The following is an 18902-nucleotide window of genomic DNA, read 5'->3' as shown; positions in this document are numbered from 1 at the left end:
ACTGATTATGTTTGACTCTTTCCTTCTTCTTTTTTTAAAAAAGGCACCCTTCATTTCATTAGCCAAAGGCAACGAATTGCTTTTTAAACAATAACCGATATTCCCACCTGACAACAGGATGCAAGCGGCTGCAGCAGTTAATACACGTATCTGCCTATAAAGCTGTTCTATTAGATTTGGGGCTGCAAGGGTTTTCGTGCTGGCTGCCACGGCCAAGGGGCATTGCAGGTGCAAAGGACAGGCATGTTGGAGCTGATCGGAGATCCCTGGATGGCAGGCCCCATGGGGCTCTGCAGAAGGCTGAGGGAGGGTAGGACTCAAGGCAACGGGTTCAAGTTACAAGGAAGGAGATTGCGACTCAACATTGGGAAGATCTTTCTGACAGTCAGAACTGTTCAGCAGTGAGTGGATGGGACCAGGGCCCTGCACCATCCAGCCTGGCCGCCCCCTATTGTGACACCCCTGTGCGCGGCGGAGGCAGCCCCAGGCCCGCGCGCCTCCGGAGAGTGGCCTGAACAGCTGAGAGGTGCGCCTAGGGCTGCATCCGGGACGCCTGGGGCGGCCTCTGCCGTGCCTCTCAGCGGGTGTAGCGGGCGCAGCGGCGCCCCTGGTGGACTGACGCCCTGGTGCCCCGCGGCACCGGACCCGGGCCTAGAGACGGCCCTGGATGAGACTCCCTAGGGTGGCTCTCCTTCCTCGGATGCTTTTAGCAGAGATTGACTGGGCATCTGCCAGGGATGCTTTAGTTGAGAATCCAGCATCACAGGGGGTTGGACTAGATGACCCCAAGGGTCCCTTCCAACTCTAAGCTTCTATTATTCTGTGAAGGGACAGCAGAAGTACAAGGGGGTTGTGTTGTGCGCATGGTCCATGATGTCCAGGGCCCTATAAACAGCGTAAACAAATAAATTCTTCTGATGCTCTACCACTGACCTGTAGCTGCTCTTTTAAAAACAGCATAATATTCCAGCCCTCATGACTTCCAACCAAAGGGACTGTTTTAAATAGGAACAAAGGAAACTTCCTTATACAAAGTCAGACCGTTGTTCTGCTAGGTAGGTACCGTCTACGCAGAGTGGCTTTTTAAAGACAACTGACCCAATTTGTGGTTCCAGTTTGACTGATATACACAGAAAGACTGCATGCGCACCTCTAGTTTTTGCAATGCAGTATATATGCACATTTTGGTGGGGAACTGTGTACGACGTAATTGTGCATTTGTGTGTGCATGTTTAATGGGCAGAAAACGCAGCAGCTTACATGGGATGGAAACAGACTAATCCTTGGGTAGGCAAACCAAGGCCCGGGGGCCGGATCTGGCACAATCGCCTTCTCAATCCGGCCCGCGGACGGTCCGGGAATCGCGTGTTTTTACATGAGTAGAATGTGTCATTTTATTTAAAACGCATCTCTGGGTTATTTGGGGGGGAATAGGAATTCGTTCATCTCCCCCCCCAAAAAATTATAGTCCAGCCCCCCCCCAAAGGTCTGAGGGACAGTGGCATAGCTGTCAACTTTCGGATTTGAAAATAAGGGATCAGCAGCAGCCTCACCTGTCCCGGGGACAGTCCATGGTACAGTGATACCTCGACTTATGAAGACGATCCATTCCGCGGCCATCTTCGTAAGTCGAGGTTTTCGGATGTCGAAGTGCACAGTCGGCACATGTGTCGACGCGCCCCCAGAAAACACTTCCGGAGTTGTCGACTTCAGAAGAAGTCAAAACCTTCAGAAGTCGATGCGTTCGGATGTCGAGGTATGACTGTATATCTAACAATCCAGGATAGCAGCGGGAAACGGTGCTGGAAAAGGGAATTTCCAGCAAAAAAAGGGAAGGCTGCCAGCTGTGGCTTGGAATAAGGGAGTTTCCTGCCAAAAAAAGGGGAGGGTTGACCACTATGGACAGTGGCCCAGGCCCCTGCTGAAAATGTTTGCTGACCCCTGGACTAGTCCATCCATCCCAAAGTTGAGCATTTGCTTTGGATTCTGAATGACCTCGTTTGGATCTGAGGAAGCCCTTCGCATGAGATCTTGATGAAGGAGGAGGTAACACTGGGCTGCAACAGCGTTAGACCCCAGGTGTTGGACTACAACTCCCATCATGTTGGACCACCTGGCTAAGATGACTGTGGATGATGGGAGATGTAGTCCAACAACTGGGGACCCAAGATTGAAGAAGACTGGGCTAGGTGGACCAATAGCCAGCCTCAGGGTCAAAGAGATTCCTGGGTGAGAACATTTTTTATCCTTTTTTTGGGAGGGAGAATTGCTCGTTGGTCCCAATTCCCCCTTCCCAACTCTCTCCAGACACGACACAAGGGAAGACCAGATCTGGAGAGTGTTTTGGAAAGATGTATTCCTAAGGCTGGCCTGTCAGGCTGCTAAATTCAGAAAGTGAAAAAGAATCTCTGCACTAAAAGAAAGGGTGAATGCCTCTCTGTCAGCTCACGCCAACCCACAGAGCCGTTTGTTTACACCGCGTTCAAACCTGCCCCGTTCCTTAAGCCTCCTTTAAACAGAAATAACTCGTTCGGTGACTCCGAAGGGGAACATGGGGACGGCAAGTTAAACACACCTGCCTCAACAATTGGACCTGAAAAGCCCCCTCTGTCTGCGGAGCTCACACCTGGGGCCCAGCCTCTCCTGAACCTCCATCCTGGATTTCAAAACCGGGCTGCGGCAGCCATTTTCAGCCAGAGGGACATTAAAGCCCCTCAAGGGGCTAGTTCTCAGTGAGGTGGCAAAGCTATATCTGGGATGTGCCACTTCAGACTGCAGTAAAAATAAAAATAAAAATTCCTCTATGCAGAGAAGACAAGCCAGGCAGAGAATAATTTCCTTCTGACATGCTTGTTTTCTATATTGTGGAGGATTCGTGTGGGACATCAACTGACCACCTCAGTTAGAACGAGGTGTTTTTGTAGTTTTCCTGTTCTTGGTCCGGCTCTTTAGCCTAATACAGTGGTGCCTCGCAAGACAAATTTAATTCGTTCCGTGAGTCAATTCATTTTGCGAAAAATTCGTCTTGCGAATCGCGGTTTCCCATAGGAATGCATTGAAATTTCTTTTTTTGCCGACAGGAACACATTAATTAAATTTCAATGCATTCCTATGGGAAACTGTGATTCGCAAGATGAATTTTTTTGCAACACGAATTCGTCTTGCGAGTCACTATCAGATCGCGAGACGCATTCGTCTTGCGAAAAAATCGTCTTGCAGGGCATTCGTCTTGCGAGGTACCACTGTAATGCTATTGCAGGTTTGGGCAGGAGAGAGTTAATAGGACCAGAACAATTGCTTATAATCGGCCAAACTACTGCCTAGCCTTTGGTCAGGAGCATCCTTTTGTTAGTGAAGCTATAGGTGATGAGTTTCCATGGAAACTAAGTGCTAGACCTCCTCTTTAAGTCTTCTGAATGGGGCGAAAGCAGACAATGGATTGCTGTTTGAGTGAGACTAAGACTCAGAAAGATGGAGGGCACAAGGAGAAGGGGACGACAGAGGACGAGATGGTTGGACAGTGTTCTCGAAGCTACGAACATGAGTCTGACCAAACTGCGGGAGGCAGTGGAAGACAGGAGTGCCTGGCGTGCTCTGGTCCATGGGGGTCACGAAGAGTTGGACACGACTAAATAACAACAACGAGACTCAGAAGGGTGGCACTGTGGTCTAAACCACAGAGCCTAGGGCTTGCGGATCAGAAGGTCAGCGGTTCGAATCCCCACGACAGAGCTGCTCGGTCCCTGCTCCTGCCAACCTAGCAGTTCGAAAGCACGTCAAAGTGCAAGTAGAGAAATAGGTATCGCTCTGGCGGGAAGGTAAATGGCGTTTCCGTGTGCTGCTCTGGCTAGCCAGAAGCGGCTTAGTCATGCTGGCCACATGACCTGGAAACGGTACGCCGGCTCCCTCTCCCTTTACCTTTAAGACTCAGATGACTTGAGTTTTCGACTAGCGGTTTTTCAGAGTGCTACCTCTCTCTCCCAAGGTCTGACATGGGCTTTGGGTGTCTGCTTAAGATGCGCTTCTGCCTGTGTATTCGCAAATAAACCCAAATGGTTACAAAACACCCCTCTAAGCCTCCAGCGACCTCCTTCCAAAAGGAACCACACAGGGCTGCCAGGGAAAAAAATGAGGAAGGTGGGTGGGCGGGGGGAGAGATCCGTTTACGCCACTTTTGAGCTCCTTGGAGAAAAAGTTGGGATAGAAATGCAACAGATTAAATCAACAAACAAACAAACAAACAAACAAACCAGATTGAGTCAGGGAGGAGGCACAGAAAGCACAGAAGGGTTGTTTAAAATTAAAAAATCCCCATTCTTACCTAAAGTTTGGTTATCAAAGTCTGGGCGCTCAAAACATTTGTCCCGCTCGGATTCGATGAGCAGCATGAGGGAACATTCAGAAGACGTGCTCAACACCTGCAGGAAGGCCAGAGAGAAAAAGAGATTTTTTTACCCCCATTCACGGATTGAGTCTGTTTGTTTAAAACGAGCTGTCCTTCCATTAAAAAAATTCTCAGGGCAGCTACTGTCAGAAAAATTAAACACTCACAATAAAACTCCTGTGTTAAAACAGCAGGATCATATAAAAAAGACACACCGTACTGGAGCTGACCTTAACTGACCCAGCACCTTGGCCTAGACACAGGAACTGCTATGTTCACACATTCACACAGTTAACTTTTGCCCCACCCTATCCAGGCGCAGGCCTGCACTTAAAAGCTCCATGTCTGAGTGGGGATCCCCACCCCACAGCTTTCCCCGCAAACCCCCACTTTTTAAGCACTCAATCAGAGCAAATGTGAATTTGGGTTTTCAGTGGACATTTGCTCCAAATGAGCTTTAAAGAGCATAATAAAAAAATTCCTTCAGTAGCACCTTAAAGACCAACTAAGTTTTTATTTTGGTATGAGCTTTCGTGTGCATGCACACTTCATCAGATACACTGAAACAGAATCAACCAGAACCTTATGTATATTCAGAGGGTGGGGGTGGGAATGGGTGATGGGCTGATAGGAGTGGTGAACCTGTTGATGGCTGTTAACGACTGATGATGACTGCAATTGGTCCTGGGGGGGGGGAAGCAAGGCACAAAAGAAAACTAGATCATGCATAATGAGGCACAAAAGAAAGCTAGATCATGCATAATGAGATAAGAATCCGATATCTCTGTTCATCCCAGGTGGCTCCGTGGTTTTAAGCTTGGTAATGAGTCCCAATTCAGAAATTTCTCTTTCTTGTCTGTTTCTGAAAATTTTCTGTAATAAAACAGCTGCTTTGAGATCTTGTATAAAATGTCCTGGGAGCATGTTTAAAGAGCATGTTATAATATACAACGAACTCCCAAAGATCTTAAAATTCTCCTTCCAAAAAACAACAACCCTGAAACCTTTTCGTTAGGCATTATGTCCACTGAAATCCAAAAAAACTTTAGAACCATCTTTACGTATGCAACTACGGCGGCTAGAATTTTAGTGGCAAAAAACTGGAAATGTGGCTCAATTCCTACAAAGTTTGACTGGCAGGTGAAGATGATAGAATACCTGGAACTTGCAAAAATGCCTGGGAGAATAAGAGGAAACTCAAACCAGAAAGTGTGTAAAGAATGGATAATATTTAAAGAAGATCTAAAACAATATTGTGAAAATGCAAATCTCCTGACAGGTCTAGATTAAATCTTGAATATTAAGGAAAACTATAAATGTAGAAATTTTTCTGGATATGTAACAGATATAACAGGAAATGCGTAAAGGTTAAGAATATGTATTTCCTGTTATATCTGTTACATATTCTAAACCACTGAGCCTAGGGCTTGCTGATCAGAAGGTCGGCGGTTTGAATCCCTGCAACAGGGTGAGCTCCCATTGTTTGGTCCCAGCTCCTGCCAACCTAGCAGTTCGAAAGCACGTCCAAGTGAAGTAGATAAATAGGTACTGCTCCGGCGGGAAGGTAAACGGCATTTCCGTGCGCTGCTCTGGCTTGCCAGAAGCGGTTTAGTTATGACCTGGAAGCTGTCTGTGGACAAACGCCGGCTCCCTCTGCCCATAAAGCGAGATGAGCACTGCAACCCTAGAGTCGTTCGTGACTGGACATAACGGTCTGGGGTCCTAAGAATATGTAGAAAGCACAATGAGGTGAATCGGAAGTCAAAAGTGTGTGTGATGTTAGACGATGTGTTGTTAGTTAATGTTTAGTTGTCATTGAGACATTGGCTTTTTTTGTCCGTATTGTTATATGTAAATTGTTTTGCAATAAAGTTTTTTTAAGAAAGGAATTGAACCTGGGCGGGAAAAGAGCATGTTATTGTGAGGAAAGCACCGGAGGAAAGAAAGAAAGAAAGAAAGAAAGAAAGAAAGAAAGAAAGAAAGAAAGAAAGAAAGAAAGAAAGAAAGAAAGAAAGAAAGGGTGCTCGGACATGGAGCCGAAAAGCACGGACCTAGAATCACAGAATCCTAGAGTTGGAAGGGAACCCAAGGGTCATAAAATCCAACCCCCTACAGTACAAGAATCCTTTTCCTGGAAAGATCAGAGGAAACCTAAATGTGGATAAGCCCATAAGCAGTGGTGTAGCATGCACGGGGCACGGGGATGCTGGTACTCACCATACAGTTCAGGGGCATAGCCAGGATGAAAATTAGGGGGGCAAGGGGCGGGGCCAAGGGGCGGGGGAGGGGGAGGGGCCACAGCGGGGCAAGGAAAGCTCCCTTCTCCCTTGCCAGCTTTCCCTCCACCCACCCCGGCGATCGCGGAGGGGGAGGAGGGGATTGGAGCCAAACGCTTTGCGCGGCTCTGGGGCTTTCCCTCCACCCGCCCCACAGCCAGCCAGGGAGAAGGGAGACGGCACCGGGCGGGCAGCGGAGCAGGCCGGCCAGCGGCCCTGCTTCTAGGGGGGGGGCAATTGCCTCCTCCTGCCCCCCTGCCTACGCCCATGATACAGTTCTTACAGTAAGTGCCACACTTTTAACCAGTGCTTCTCCTAAAGAAAAAAAAACAAGGTTCCGGAGCTGCATACCTTTAATACCCCCAGAAAAAAAGCACTGATGTTATTCTACAAAACATCACTGATGCTGTGGCTCGTTTCAGGTGATATTATCCCCAGGCCTCTTTTCACTTTCCTTCAGCTTTGATCTTAGCATTTTAAGTACATCACGCTGCAAACTGCCTTGAGAGCTCCAAAAGGCTGTACGGTAAATAAAATTTTAAAAATGAAAGATTGAGAAGCTCCCTTATATGGACGGAAAAGGGGAGGTTAGGACTACCCACGTCAAACAGAATCTCGAGGATTTTAACAGACTGCTCCTGCGTTTTTATATTATGTCTTCAGGGAAGAAGGGTTTTTAAGCCGATGCCGGCGCTTTACCTACTTTCGGAATGATTTACATAAATGAAAGACCTGTGCAATGCTCAATCTGAATGGAAAAACCAGACCGGATTTGCAGAAAAGACCGAGAAGCAAGCATTGCCAAGTGTTATTCCTGGGCTCAAGTGATATTTCCTGGAGGAGACTGCTGGCAATACTCTTGGTGCTAAGAAATTTGGGCAAAATAGACTCTTGATATGATACAAGAGACCTGTTGCTCCAATCCAGATAAGGAGATCCATGCAGGTCAGCAATGTTTTTGTGCGTGTCTAGATCAGGAATTCCACACACAGATTGGTTTTTGCATCCCAATGCACCTTGGAAAAAGCCACTTCCGCACCTGCGACGGAGGTGGTGTTGTGGGCAGGCCCGACAAACTCTCGCGAGCTCAGCCCCCTCGTGACCGGCCGTTCCCGCCTCTGGCAGCCCCGAGCCGACCAATGAGGTCGGCCGGGGGTGGGGCTTGTCCCCTTTTAAGCAGCCCGGAGGCGGGAACCCGGCCTCTTTGCCCCTGCTCGCCAGCACAAGTCGTCACCCACCCTTTAGGTAGGCTGACGCTGCTATGGACTTCGGTTGGTCGCCTGGTTGGCCAGGGGGCTGGTAGAACTTTTCCCACTTGGATTAGCCAAGATCAGGGGTCCCCAGACTATGGCCCACGGGCCAGATGCGGCCCAATTGGCCTCCCAATCCGGCCCGCGACGACCCCCACCACCCGCTGCCGCCGCCCGCTCTTGCGGCGCGCTGCGCGACGGCGCGCTTCCAGATCTGAAAAAAATCGTCGCAAATCGTTTCTGCGCATGCGTATGGGCCTCTCCCGACCCAGAAGAGGTCACTTCCGGGTCGGGGGAGGTGCACCTCCAGGTCGGGGAAGGCCCATACGCATGCGCACAAACAATTTTCGGCGATTTTTCTGGCCTGGAAGCGCGCCACCGCGCCAGTAAATGGGTTTGTGCATGCGCACTGGCGTGCACTCCCCCACCCTCCGGCCCACTGCGTGCGCACTCCCCCGCCCTCCGGCCCGCCGCGCGATCGGCGCGGCGGCCACCGGCCCAAAGGCGGGTAAGTCTGGGGACCCCTGGCCAAGATGGTTTTTTCGCCTACCTCGTAGCAATCCGTCACAACTTTTGGTTGGGCGGTAGGCATTGGAAATTTGCCTAAAAATAAGAAGGGGGGCAGGTTACGTCATCACCTGCCAGCAAATGGAGAAGTAATTCCGCTAAAGGATTCCGGGGGCGGAGCTTGGGGGCGGAGCCTGGAGAGGTCAGGGCCGTAAGGCCCGCCCTATCGGTGGCCACAGGAGGAGTTTCGGTAGATGTACATCACTGGGCTCCTTACCGGTGGTTAATTTCTCCCAGACTCCAACACACGGGTTGGAGTCAGATATAGCCGGATAGGTTCCAATGCCCAAGCCAATACCAATAGGTTCCAATGCCTAAGCCAATACATCGCAGGGCACATTCTGATGCACATTGAAACGCACATTCCCACCTACATTCTGGCACAACTTAAAATAAAATAAAAAAATAGGCCTGGGGGCCAGATCCGGCCCAATCGCCTTCTCAATCCGGCCCTACATGAGTAGAATGTGTCATTTTATTTAAAATGCATCTCTGGGTTATTTGTGGGGCATAGGAATTCATTCATTTCCACCCCTTCAAAATATAGTTCAGCCCCCGACAAGGTCTGAGGGACAGTGGACAGGCCCCTACTGAAAAAGTTTGCTGACCCCTGCTCTAGGCTATTTCCTCCTTGCAGCCGCTTTCTCTCTACTTGTCCCCATCCATCGGATAAGCCAAACACGGAGATACCCCACCCGCCACCCTCTTACTATCCTGAGTTTTGTGCGCATCTGAGCACAGAAATCAGGCTGTAGGGGCAAAGAGCACACTAACTTTGCAAGCTCATTCTGCTGGCATAAACTGAAAGCAGAAGAAAGTATAGTATGGGAGACCATCATGTCCGAAATGGAACATAACAAATCTGGGCTTACCAGCTTGTAACAGTACCTATAAAGTTAGAGCTCGCTTACACTGGGTTTGCACATAAACTCTACTGTAAAACACACACATACTTTGCTGTCTCTCCGGTAACCAGAGTCTAGTTTATTGCCATCACTTGGAATTTGGACTTTATCCTCTGAAAGGCCTTGCGGTTTCTCCCAGATATGTTCCTTTACAACTCAATTAATCTTGTAGGAGCAGGGCTGCGGATTGGCGGTAGAGAATCTTCTTTGCATGCAGAAGGGGCCAGGATCAGTCCCCGGCACCTCCATATTAAGTTGGGAGAGAGATTCCCTGTCTGCAATGTTTGGAATTCTCCAGGTGCGCTTTACACCTGGCTATCAGCCACTTGCAACCTGGTGCCAAGATGACACCTAACATCTCCACCATCGGGAGGGGCATGCCTGAGAATCCTTGGATCGGGACCAGGCACCCCCAAACTTCGGCCCTCCAGATGTTTTGGACTACAATTCTCATCTTCCCCAACCACTGGTCCTGTTAGCTAGGGATCATGGGAGTTGTAGGCCAAAACATCTGGAGGGCCGCCGTTTGGGGGTGCCTGATCTGGACTGTTGCGTGTGTAGACCTTTTAACCACCCCCAAATAAATTCAGACAAGACTCAAATTTTTTGTTTGGTTTTTGGCAGAATTTAGGCCACCACTTTATTGATTACAATCAAGTGAGTGTTTGCATAGGCTCTGGTTCGACTAGCTCCCTGCGCCGTTGCAGACAGCGCTGGCCCAGGGCACACCATAGGTCAGCCTTGGGTGAACACCCGTCACAGTGGAAAGCAGGGTCAAGCCCGTCCACCAGCCAGATCCCCCCTGGACTCAGGCTCAGGGCACAACCCCTCTCAGGGTTGACCAGCCAAAGAGTCCCAGGATTCCTTTAACGGAATACCCATCGCATAGGGATGGCCAGACCACTCTGCCACCCCTATCACCTGAACCAGAGCCTATCCGCAACCTTACAAGTTGTGACGATTTGCTACGCGGCAGGCGAAACCCAAATGGCACCAGCCAATCAGCCAAGTGGGGAAAATTCCTGCCGTGCCCCTGTCCCAACGACAGACGACACACGACGGCATAGCAAGCCCTAAATATAGGGAGAGGTGGGCGGGTGTTCCGATGCACTGAAGCCCAAAAGGGGAAGCTCAGGGACACATGCATGGGCTTAAATAGAGGTCCTTTGATAGAATTTAGCTGGCATCCCATTGGTCTGATTGCACCCAGCATCGAGGGACCTCCAATAGGGTGTTGTGGACATCCAAACGTTCCCACCCACAACACAGGGTTTGGTTGCCTGGTCGCACCACAACACGTGCCCTCTTGTTAGGGAGGACCCGATTTTTCACACACTAATACCACATCCTGTAGAATTCATATTTTTTATATCTACACAATCGGAATGAATATCAGAAACCAAAATGCTTTCTCTGTGCAGCCTGACCAGGAGCAGTGAACAACTTTATAGTTACGGTAATTGTTGTTGCTTGCCTTCACTTACACCCCCCCCCCCCTACTGCCCTGCTCACAGTTGTGAAGAAGAACACTCCTGCGTTATGAATGGTACAAGTCACCATTAAGAAATGGCTAGTAGCCGTCATGGCAGGTATGATCTACTGAGAGTACCCAGTTGACTAGGTTCACAAATAACCTTGGTAAATAATGTTATAGCCTAGAGAAAAGGGGGCTCCCCCTCCCCGAGTCTTAAAAAGAGGCAGGAATCCAGCCTCTTCTGGGGGGGAAACCCAGCAAAACTCCCTCCTTTAAACTAGGCAGGTCTCAATAATAGGTTCATTTACAAGTTGCTTTTTACAGGAGAGTAATTGAGCAAAATGGCAGTCGCTCAGCTCTCAGATTTATTCAGTGAGGGATAACTGAGGAAAAGAGCATTGGGTCAGCTCTCAGATTTATTGCATGTGACAGTTAATTTAGACCAGGCATCCTCAAACTCAGCCCTCTAGCTGTTCTGGGACTACAGTTTCCATCATCCCTTGGTCAGGGATGATGGGAATTGTAGTCCCAGTGTTTGGGGATGCCTGATCTAGACTCTGAACCATCTTGGTTCAAGGCAAAGGTTCTGCCACGCTGGGCTTCTTTTGGAGGAAACGTAGGAAGGAATTTTATCAAGAAGATGAACGATAGAGGGTTGGGCTAGGTGACTTTCTATGACTGAATAAAATGAAAAGGACTGGATCCATATCAGTGGCTGCTCTCAGCAATCTACATCTTTAGAGGAGAGTGATTGTTCTCCTGGACTTTCCCAGTTGACTTTTCATCAAATTCTTCTGGGTCACCTGAGACAGTGGGGAATTAGGGGACGCTCTTCCACTCCTACCAAATCGATTCCAGAAGGTTTTAGTACTGGGCCACAGCTGCTCTACCCCTCTCTAGGCAGGGATGGGGAACCTGTGGCTTTCCAGATATTGGCGGACTCCAACTCCCATCAGCCCCAGTCACCGTGGCGAATGGTCAGGAATGATGGGAGTTGTAGTCCAACAGATGAAACTACCAGGAGGGCCCCCTCTGCTGCTCCCTCCCCATTTACTTTTCCTTCTGTTTTCTGATCCGCTTAAGAAGAGCATGCCCCTTTGGGTGAGCGTGACGAAAACAGGCAGCGTGATCAGATAACATCCTCGCAACCTTATCTCCCCACAGGCACTGCCACAAGTGGGTCAGACGCTTAATTAGGGCAGTATCAAGACACTCTTCCCTTTCTAGGCAGAAAGCAGTCTTGGAAGAGAACCGCCATACAGGCACAAGCTACGTACATATAGGTTTGTTGTTCTAGCCAAAGGCTGAGACAAGCCTGCAGCAACAGTACCAAAAAAGCAATGCAGATCATGCGTCCATAATATGAGCCAACATCCATGATATAAGAGGGAGGCTGGCAGAGACAACAACAAACTTGATTTCAAGTTAAACCTCTGACACTCCCCAACAATTTATAGCGATTTTATTTAGCTCCCTGTTCCTGGTATTTCTTTTTTATTTGCAGCCAACACAGCAAGGCCCTCCTCTGCGTTATGAAGTTGTTGTTGTTGTTACTCAGAAGAAATTGGACCATTTCTGCCTGGGTGTGCCTGCTTGTTCGTGTGAGCAAAGGTTTCAGAAAGCGATCTCTTGGGTCTCCATGTAAGAGGCAGATTAATAATAATAATAATAATTTATTGATTAAAAAATAACTTCCAAACATTTAAATTCGGTTCTCTCTCATATACAATTTTACTAGGCTTTTCCTAACCATTTAAATTCCATGCCATATATAAACTTCTTTATGCTTCCCATTTACTTAATCAGCTTATGCATTTACTCTAAACATACTTTTTAATCTGTAATTCTTTTTGTTTGTTTGTTTTTTACTTTTGCACCATTTTTCTGTTTTTGTTCCCTTTTCTTTGCCTATTTTCCTTTTCTTTGATTTTTTTTGAAAATTATGTTTGATTACATTGGATCACATTTGATTATGTTCGATTGAGTTTAGTTAGATTTGATTATGTTTATATTATGTTATGATTTAAGTTATGTTTCTGTTTTGTTATGTTATGTTTTGTACATTTTAACCTGAAATAAAATAAAGTTTCTGTAATATATATATATATATATATATATATATATATATATATATATATATATAATTATTTATTATTTGTACCCCGCCCATCTGGCTGGGTTTTCCCAGCCACTCTAGGCAGCTTCCAACAAATATTAAAAATACATTAAAATGTCACACATTAAAAACTTCCCTGAACAGGGCTGCCTTCAGATGTCTTCTAAATGTCAGGTAGTTGCTTAAGATTAAGAGTAGGGTTACCATAACTTCCGTCATAGAGTATGCTGATGACAACGTAGTGTGTGCACGCTCAGAGGATGACCTCCAAACCACCCTAAATAGCTTTGCAGAAGCTTACGAAAAACTTGGCCTATCACTCAACATCCCAAAAACCAATGTGCTGCACCAACAAGTACAAAATAACCCCTCTGCAGCGCCACAAATCCACCTGAATGGTGTAACGTTGGAAAATGTCAATCACTTTTCCTACCTACCGGTAGGCAGTTATCTTTCCACAAGGGCCAACATAGATGCTGAAATCCAGCATCGCCTGAGCTCTACGAGTGCGGCATTCTCCTGATTGAAGTGCAGAGTGTTTGAGGACCGGGACATTTTCAGGGAAACCAAAAAGTTTGTTTACAAAGTCTGTAGTCTAAAAAATCTTCACAAACTACTTTCCAGAGTTCGCTATCCCCCAGTTCCATAGACCACAGTCATAAATTGCTACAACTGACTTTAATCTTGGATTATTGGGTTGTTGCAGCCTGCCCTGGAGCCTCTAACATGGGAAGTCCCCCTCTGCCTGTTATGTCTAGCCCACGTCACTTATTTGCTTTCCTTCTTGCTTAGAGCTGTCTAACAAGGTTGACACATCCTCCTTTGCCTTCCCTTGATGATTGTTCCTTCAGCTGATATAATCCCAGTCTAAATGTTTGGAAACACAAGCGTGTCTATAACCCCTCCAGAGCCTGATCGGATTTCCGCAGAGAGCAGCCAATCGCACAGCTCCAGGCGTTTTCGGCCCCTTAGCCCGAGCCAGACTGCTGCCGATTCAACGCCCAGATCTCATAAGCCTGAGGAAATGATGTCAGAGGTGACACATAGAAAATATTTACTTTAGCCACAATATCTACAATGGTCAAACGAAGAGTGATTTGTCATTATCAGAAGACAGCGGTGAGAAAAGTGGGGCAGAGAAGTCCCGGATTTAAAGAGCTAAGGAGCCACACACGTGCAAGGCCACCAAAATTTATTCTTGTGTCTTATGCACCAGCGGGCTGAAATTCTGCAGGTGCAGCTTTCCTCTCGGCTGCATTTGCACCTGTTGGATTTTGGCCTGCACAATTATAGTCCTTCCCCCTCTCTCACTGTGGGCATCACCCGATCTCCTTTTCTCCTCAGTCTCCCCTCTCTCCCTCACCACCCAGGCCAAGACACAGAAGGTAACAGGGACATGGATCAAGTTTTATTTCAAGGAGGGGGGGGCAGTTGTTTGATCCCATATTTATTTATTTTTGGTAGTGAAGAAGCTGGTAAAATGTGGGCTAGACAACGCTAGACAACTGACCGAACCCAAAGGGTGCTCATCAATAGCTCCTCCTCATCCTGGAGAGTAGTGACTAGTGGGGTGCCACAGGGTTCTGTCTTGGGCCCAGTCTTATTCAACATCTTTATCAATGACTTGGATGATGGGCTTGAGGGCATCCTGATCAAGTTTGCAGATGACACCAAATTGGGAGGGGTGGCTAATACCCCAGAGGACAGGATCACACTTCAAAATGACCTTAACAGATTAGACAACTGGGCCAAAGCAAACAAGATGAATTTTAATAGGGAGAAATGTAAAGTACTACACTTGGGCAAAAATAAATAAATATGAAAGGCACAAATACAGGATGGGTGACACCTGGCTTGAGAGCAGTGCATGTGAAAAGTATCTAGGAGTCTTGGCAGACCACAAACTTGACATGAGTCAACAGTGTGATGCAGCAGCTAAAAAAGCCAATGCAATTCTGGGCTGCATCAATAGGAGTATAGCATCTAGATCAAGGGAAGTAATAGTACCACTGTATTCTGCTCTGGTCAGACCTCACCTGGAGTACTGTGTCCAGTTCTGGGCACCACAGTTCAAGAAGGATACTGACAAGCTGGAATGTGTTCAGAGGAGGGCAACCAAAATGGTCAAAGGCCTGGAAACAATGCCTTATGAGGAATGGCTTAGGGAGCTGGGTATGTTTAGCCTGGAGAAGAGAAGGTTAAGGGGTGATATGATAGCCATGTTCAAATATATAAAAGGATGTCATATAGAGGAGGGAGAAAGGTTGTTTTCTGCTGCTCCAGAGAAGCGGACACGGAGTAATGGGTTCAAACTACAAGAAAGAAGATCCCACCTAAACATTAGGAATCACTTCCTGACAGTAAGAGCTGTACGGCAGTGGAATTTGCTGCCAAGGAGTGTGGTGGAGTCTGCTTCTTTGGAGGTCTTTAAGCAGAGTCTTGACAGGCATATGTCAAGAATGCTTTGATGGTGTTTTCTGCTTGGCAGGGGGTTGGACTGGATGGCCCTTGTGGTCTCTCCGAACTCTATGATTCTATTCTATGAAGTGATCCCCCGAATGGAGCTGAAATTTGGGGAGATGACTTGAATGCTATCAAAGGGTTAGGAACGGTTCAGAATCCATTTCTTTGGAGTATATTCTCTTCACCCAATGGGACACCAGCGGCTCTTTGATGAACGGAAGCTGGTTAGACAGTGGTCAAAGTGAGAGTCGACTGTGCATGAGATAATTACCTGAAATGATAGACATCCTTACGCAATGGATGCTTCCCATCCAATTGCTATATGGAACTGGGAAGAACACATTGAGGGAAATTAAGCATTCAATTGATTATTGCCTTGATTATTATCGTTTGCAGGAGCTGAATGAGGTTCTGAAGATGGATGAGGGCTAACTAGGGAATCGGTTCTGCTGGACAGAATCCAGAAGGGACCCACATGCGATTAAGTCATCTAAATGTTCCTCGTATTTCCCTCTAGTGAAATCGGAGCATTTTAGAGCTACTTACTTGTCTAAAGATCTGCCTTCGTTGAGTTAGGCTTTCAAGGAATTCTGGACAAGATTTCATACACAGATAAACTATGCATATGTGGGCAATTGCAGGTAGAAGGTATTATTCATTATTTGTCATATTGCCCCTTGCACGCTGACCCGGCGCTTCCGAGAAGCCTTGTTTGTTCAAGGAAGCAGTTATCCACTGGAGAGGGTCCAGTTTTTCCTGAGTGACTCCAACACTTGGTGATTCGCAAGATGGCCCTTTTTCGCGTTGGCGGCAATGAAGATTAGGAAGAAGGACTTGGACCGTGAACTGCAATGAAGATTCAGAGGTCTAAATCTGAAAGAAACTTTGTGTAGGCGTGGAGGCTCCCTAGCTATAGTCTCGCTAGAAATTGATGGTTCTGTTTGTTTTAGCAGATGCTTTGATTTATATTTTGTGTTTGAAATTGCTTGTGCTTCTATGCTGTGGTCATGGCCTTTGGCAAGCACCGTAAAACTTACATCTCCTCCCCTCTCCCCTTCTCCCTCTCCTTCCCTTCTCACCCCCCCCTCTCCACCTCTTCTCTCTTTCCATCTCTCCCCACCCTCCTCCCTCCTTTTCTCACCACCCCCTGCTCCCTCTCCTTCCTTCTTCCTCTCTTTTTCTTCTTCCTCTCTTTTTCTTCTTCCTCTCTTTTTCTCTCAGTGTCCTCTCAGCCACTGGCAACTCACACAGCGACAGACCTCCTACTTTTAAAAAAACACACACTATTTGTTATGCAAATAGTGCCACAGAACCTCTGGATGGGTTGCGTGGACCATCCCCTGGGGTCTGCGGACCACCAGTTGGGAACCACTGCTCTCAGCTAAGCAAGCATTATCCAGAGACTTCAGGTTCTGCGATTACAGCCATTGGACAGTGGTTTTTCTCCTGCTTGGACTACTGCAATGCGCTCTACGTGGGGCCACCTTTGAAGGTGACTCGGAAACTGCAATTCATCCAGAATGCGGCAGCTAGACTGGTGATTGGGAGAGGCCGCAGAGGCCATATAACACTGGTCCTGAAAGATCTTCATTGGCTTCACGCAAACGTTATTGGAAATAACGTTTGCGTGCCTGCACAAACGTCATTTCCAGTGCACTTCCGGGTCGGGGGAGGGGAGGGCCATGCGCATGTGCACAAATGATTTTTGGTACTTTTTTTCTGACCCGGAAGTGCGCTGCCGCAACTGTAAGAGTGAGTGCACATGCGCACGGGCACGCACTCCCCCGCCCTCCGGCCTGCCACGTGATCGGCATGGTGGGCACCGGCCCAAAGCCGGGTAAGTTTGGGGACCCCTGCCCTAAACAGCCTTGACCCGGTATACCTGAAGGAGCGTCTCCACCCCTATCGTTCAGTCCAGACACTGAGGTCCAGCTCCGAGGGCCTTCTGGTGGTTCCCTCACTGTGAGAAGTGAGGTTACAGGGAATCAGGCAGAGGGTCTTCTTGGTAGGGGCGCCCTCCCTGTGGAACACCTTCCTATCAGATGTCAAGGAAATAAGCAACTATCTTACTTTTAGAAGACAACTGAAGGCAGCCCTGTTTAGGGAAGTTTTTAATGTTTGATGCTGTATTGTGTTTTAAATATCTGGTTGGGAGCCTCCCAGAGTGGCTGTGGAAACCCAGCCAGAAGGGCAGGGTTTAAATAATAAATTATAATTATTATAATTATAATTATTTCACTGTTCACAGTCAAGGTAGGATTTGAACTCGAGTCTCCACAGCTCACAGCTCGTATTATCAGCCATGCCACTAGGAACTGCCACGTCCTGATGTGGCAATGCCCCTGAATAGCAGCTGCTGGGATTAACAGCAGGAGAGAGCTATTGCACCCGTGTCCCAGCTTTGGACTTCCTGGAGGTGCAGGATTGGAATTGGATGCTGGCCTAGATGGACCTTTGTTTTGAACTCGCAGAGCCCTTCCTGTAGGCATGCCATACTCTGAAGAGCAAAACAGAGCACACATTTGCCGACTTCTACTTTTAACTATGGACCGCTATGACAATTCTCATTTTACATGCTGTCAGAGGCTGTTGCGGCTACTCTAGAGTAACGACTCGGCACCTGCTTGTCTTTAAACAATCTTTATTGGTGCGCTCTATGTACAGTGTAACGGGGTGTCAGGAAGCATGTCTTCTCAGTCCGATGCAGAATCCGGGACTGCCCCCCTGCGCCCCCTTTTCCAACATAAAAGGCGCAGGACGGACAGTCTCCTCCCTTTCCGTCTTTTCCTTAATTCCGGAACCAGGGGCAAAGGTCTGCACTCCATGTTTTCCCTTTCCCCCCTGCTCTCCTCCCTCCGATCCCGGCTGTGGGACTCATGCTCTCCCAGGCTGTCAGAGCCCCGGTCCCCTCTTCCCATTTCCTGCCTAGCCTCTGCCGAGTCTGCGCTCTCATGACTACTAGTCGATGAGCTGCTCCTGATTAGAGGAGGAGGTTCCCTGTACTCCCTTCCTCTTACACATCCCCATGAAAAAGAGCACGTGTCCCGGAAAAAGAGGACACATGGCATCCCTAATATAGAAGTAGTAAAAGATCTCTCTTCTCCCCTCCCCCCCCCAAAAAATCCCATTTGTATTGCCTTGAGTTTGGGTTAGGGAGGTAGGCTGTATGCCAAATACCCTTCTGACCTCTGGATCCAGCAAGTGTTAAAATATAAGCCAGGCCAGCTTCCTGTTGAGGCGATCGCCTGGGTGATGGGCCATGAAGAGAACAAAGGAAAGAGGCTCTGTGTGAGACGGCAAACCTGCGGATGGACAAAGAGCAGAGAGCCGAGAGTTTGGAGTGATGTGAGCTGGAAGCAAAGCAGCAAAACTGGGAACTGAGAGAGACAGGGTGATGTTTGATTTCTGTTTGAATCCAAGGCTGCTGCTATGGGGGAAGCAAGGCCCTCTTGGGGTGTTAATGCCGT

The 18902-nt window shown here is 48.0% G+C and overlaps 1 protein-coding gene across 1 annotated transcript in view; it reads right to left on the bottom strand.

Annotated features, from left to right (window-relative positions):
* Window positions 1-18902, bottom strand: part of LOC118092192 (vasoactive intestinal polypeptide receptor) — a 107754-nt gene that overhangs the window by 71768 nt on the left and 17084 nt on the right. Inside the window, exon 2 of the mRNA XM_035130008.3 lies at window positions 4322-4418. Coding sequence (XP_034985899.2) covers window positions 4322-4418 — 97 coding nt within the window. The remainder of the gene's footprint in view (window positions 1-4321; window positions 4419-18902) is intronic.

This window comes from Zootoca vivipara, chromosome 11 (assembly GCF_965207765.1).
Source record: "Zootoca vivipara chromosome 11, rZooViv2.hap1.1, whole genome shotgun sequence".
NCBI classification, from domain to species: domain Eukaryota; kingdom Metazoa; phylum Chordata; class Lepidosauria; order Squamata; family Lacertidae; genus Zootoca; species Zootoca vivipara.
Note: the sequence above shows the minus strand (reverse complement) of the source record. Positions and strands in the feature narration are given on the sequence as shown.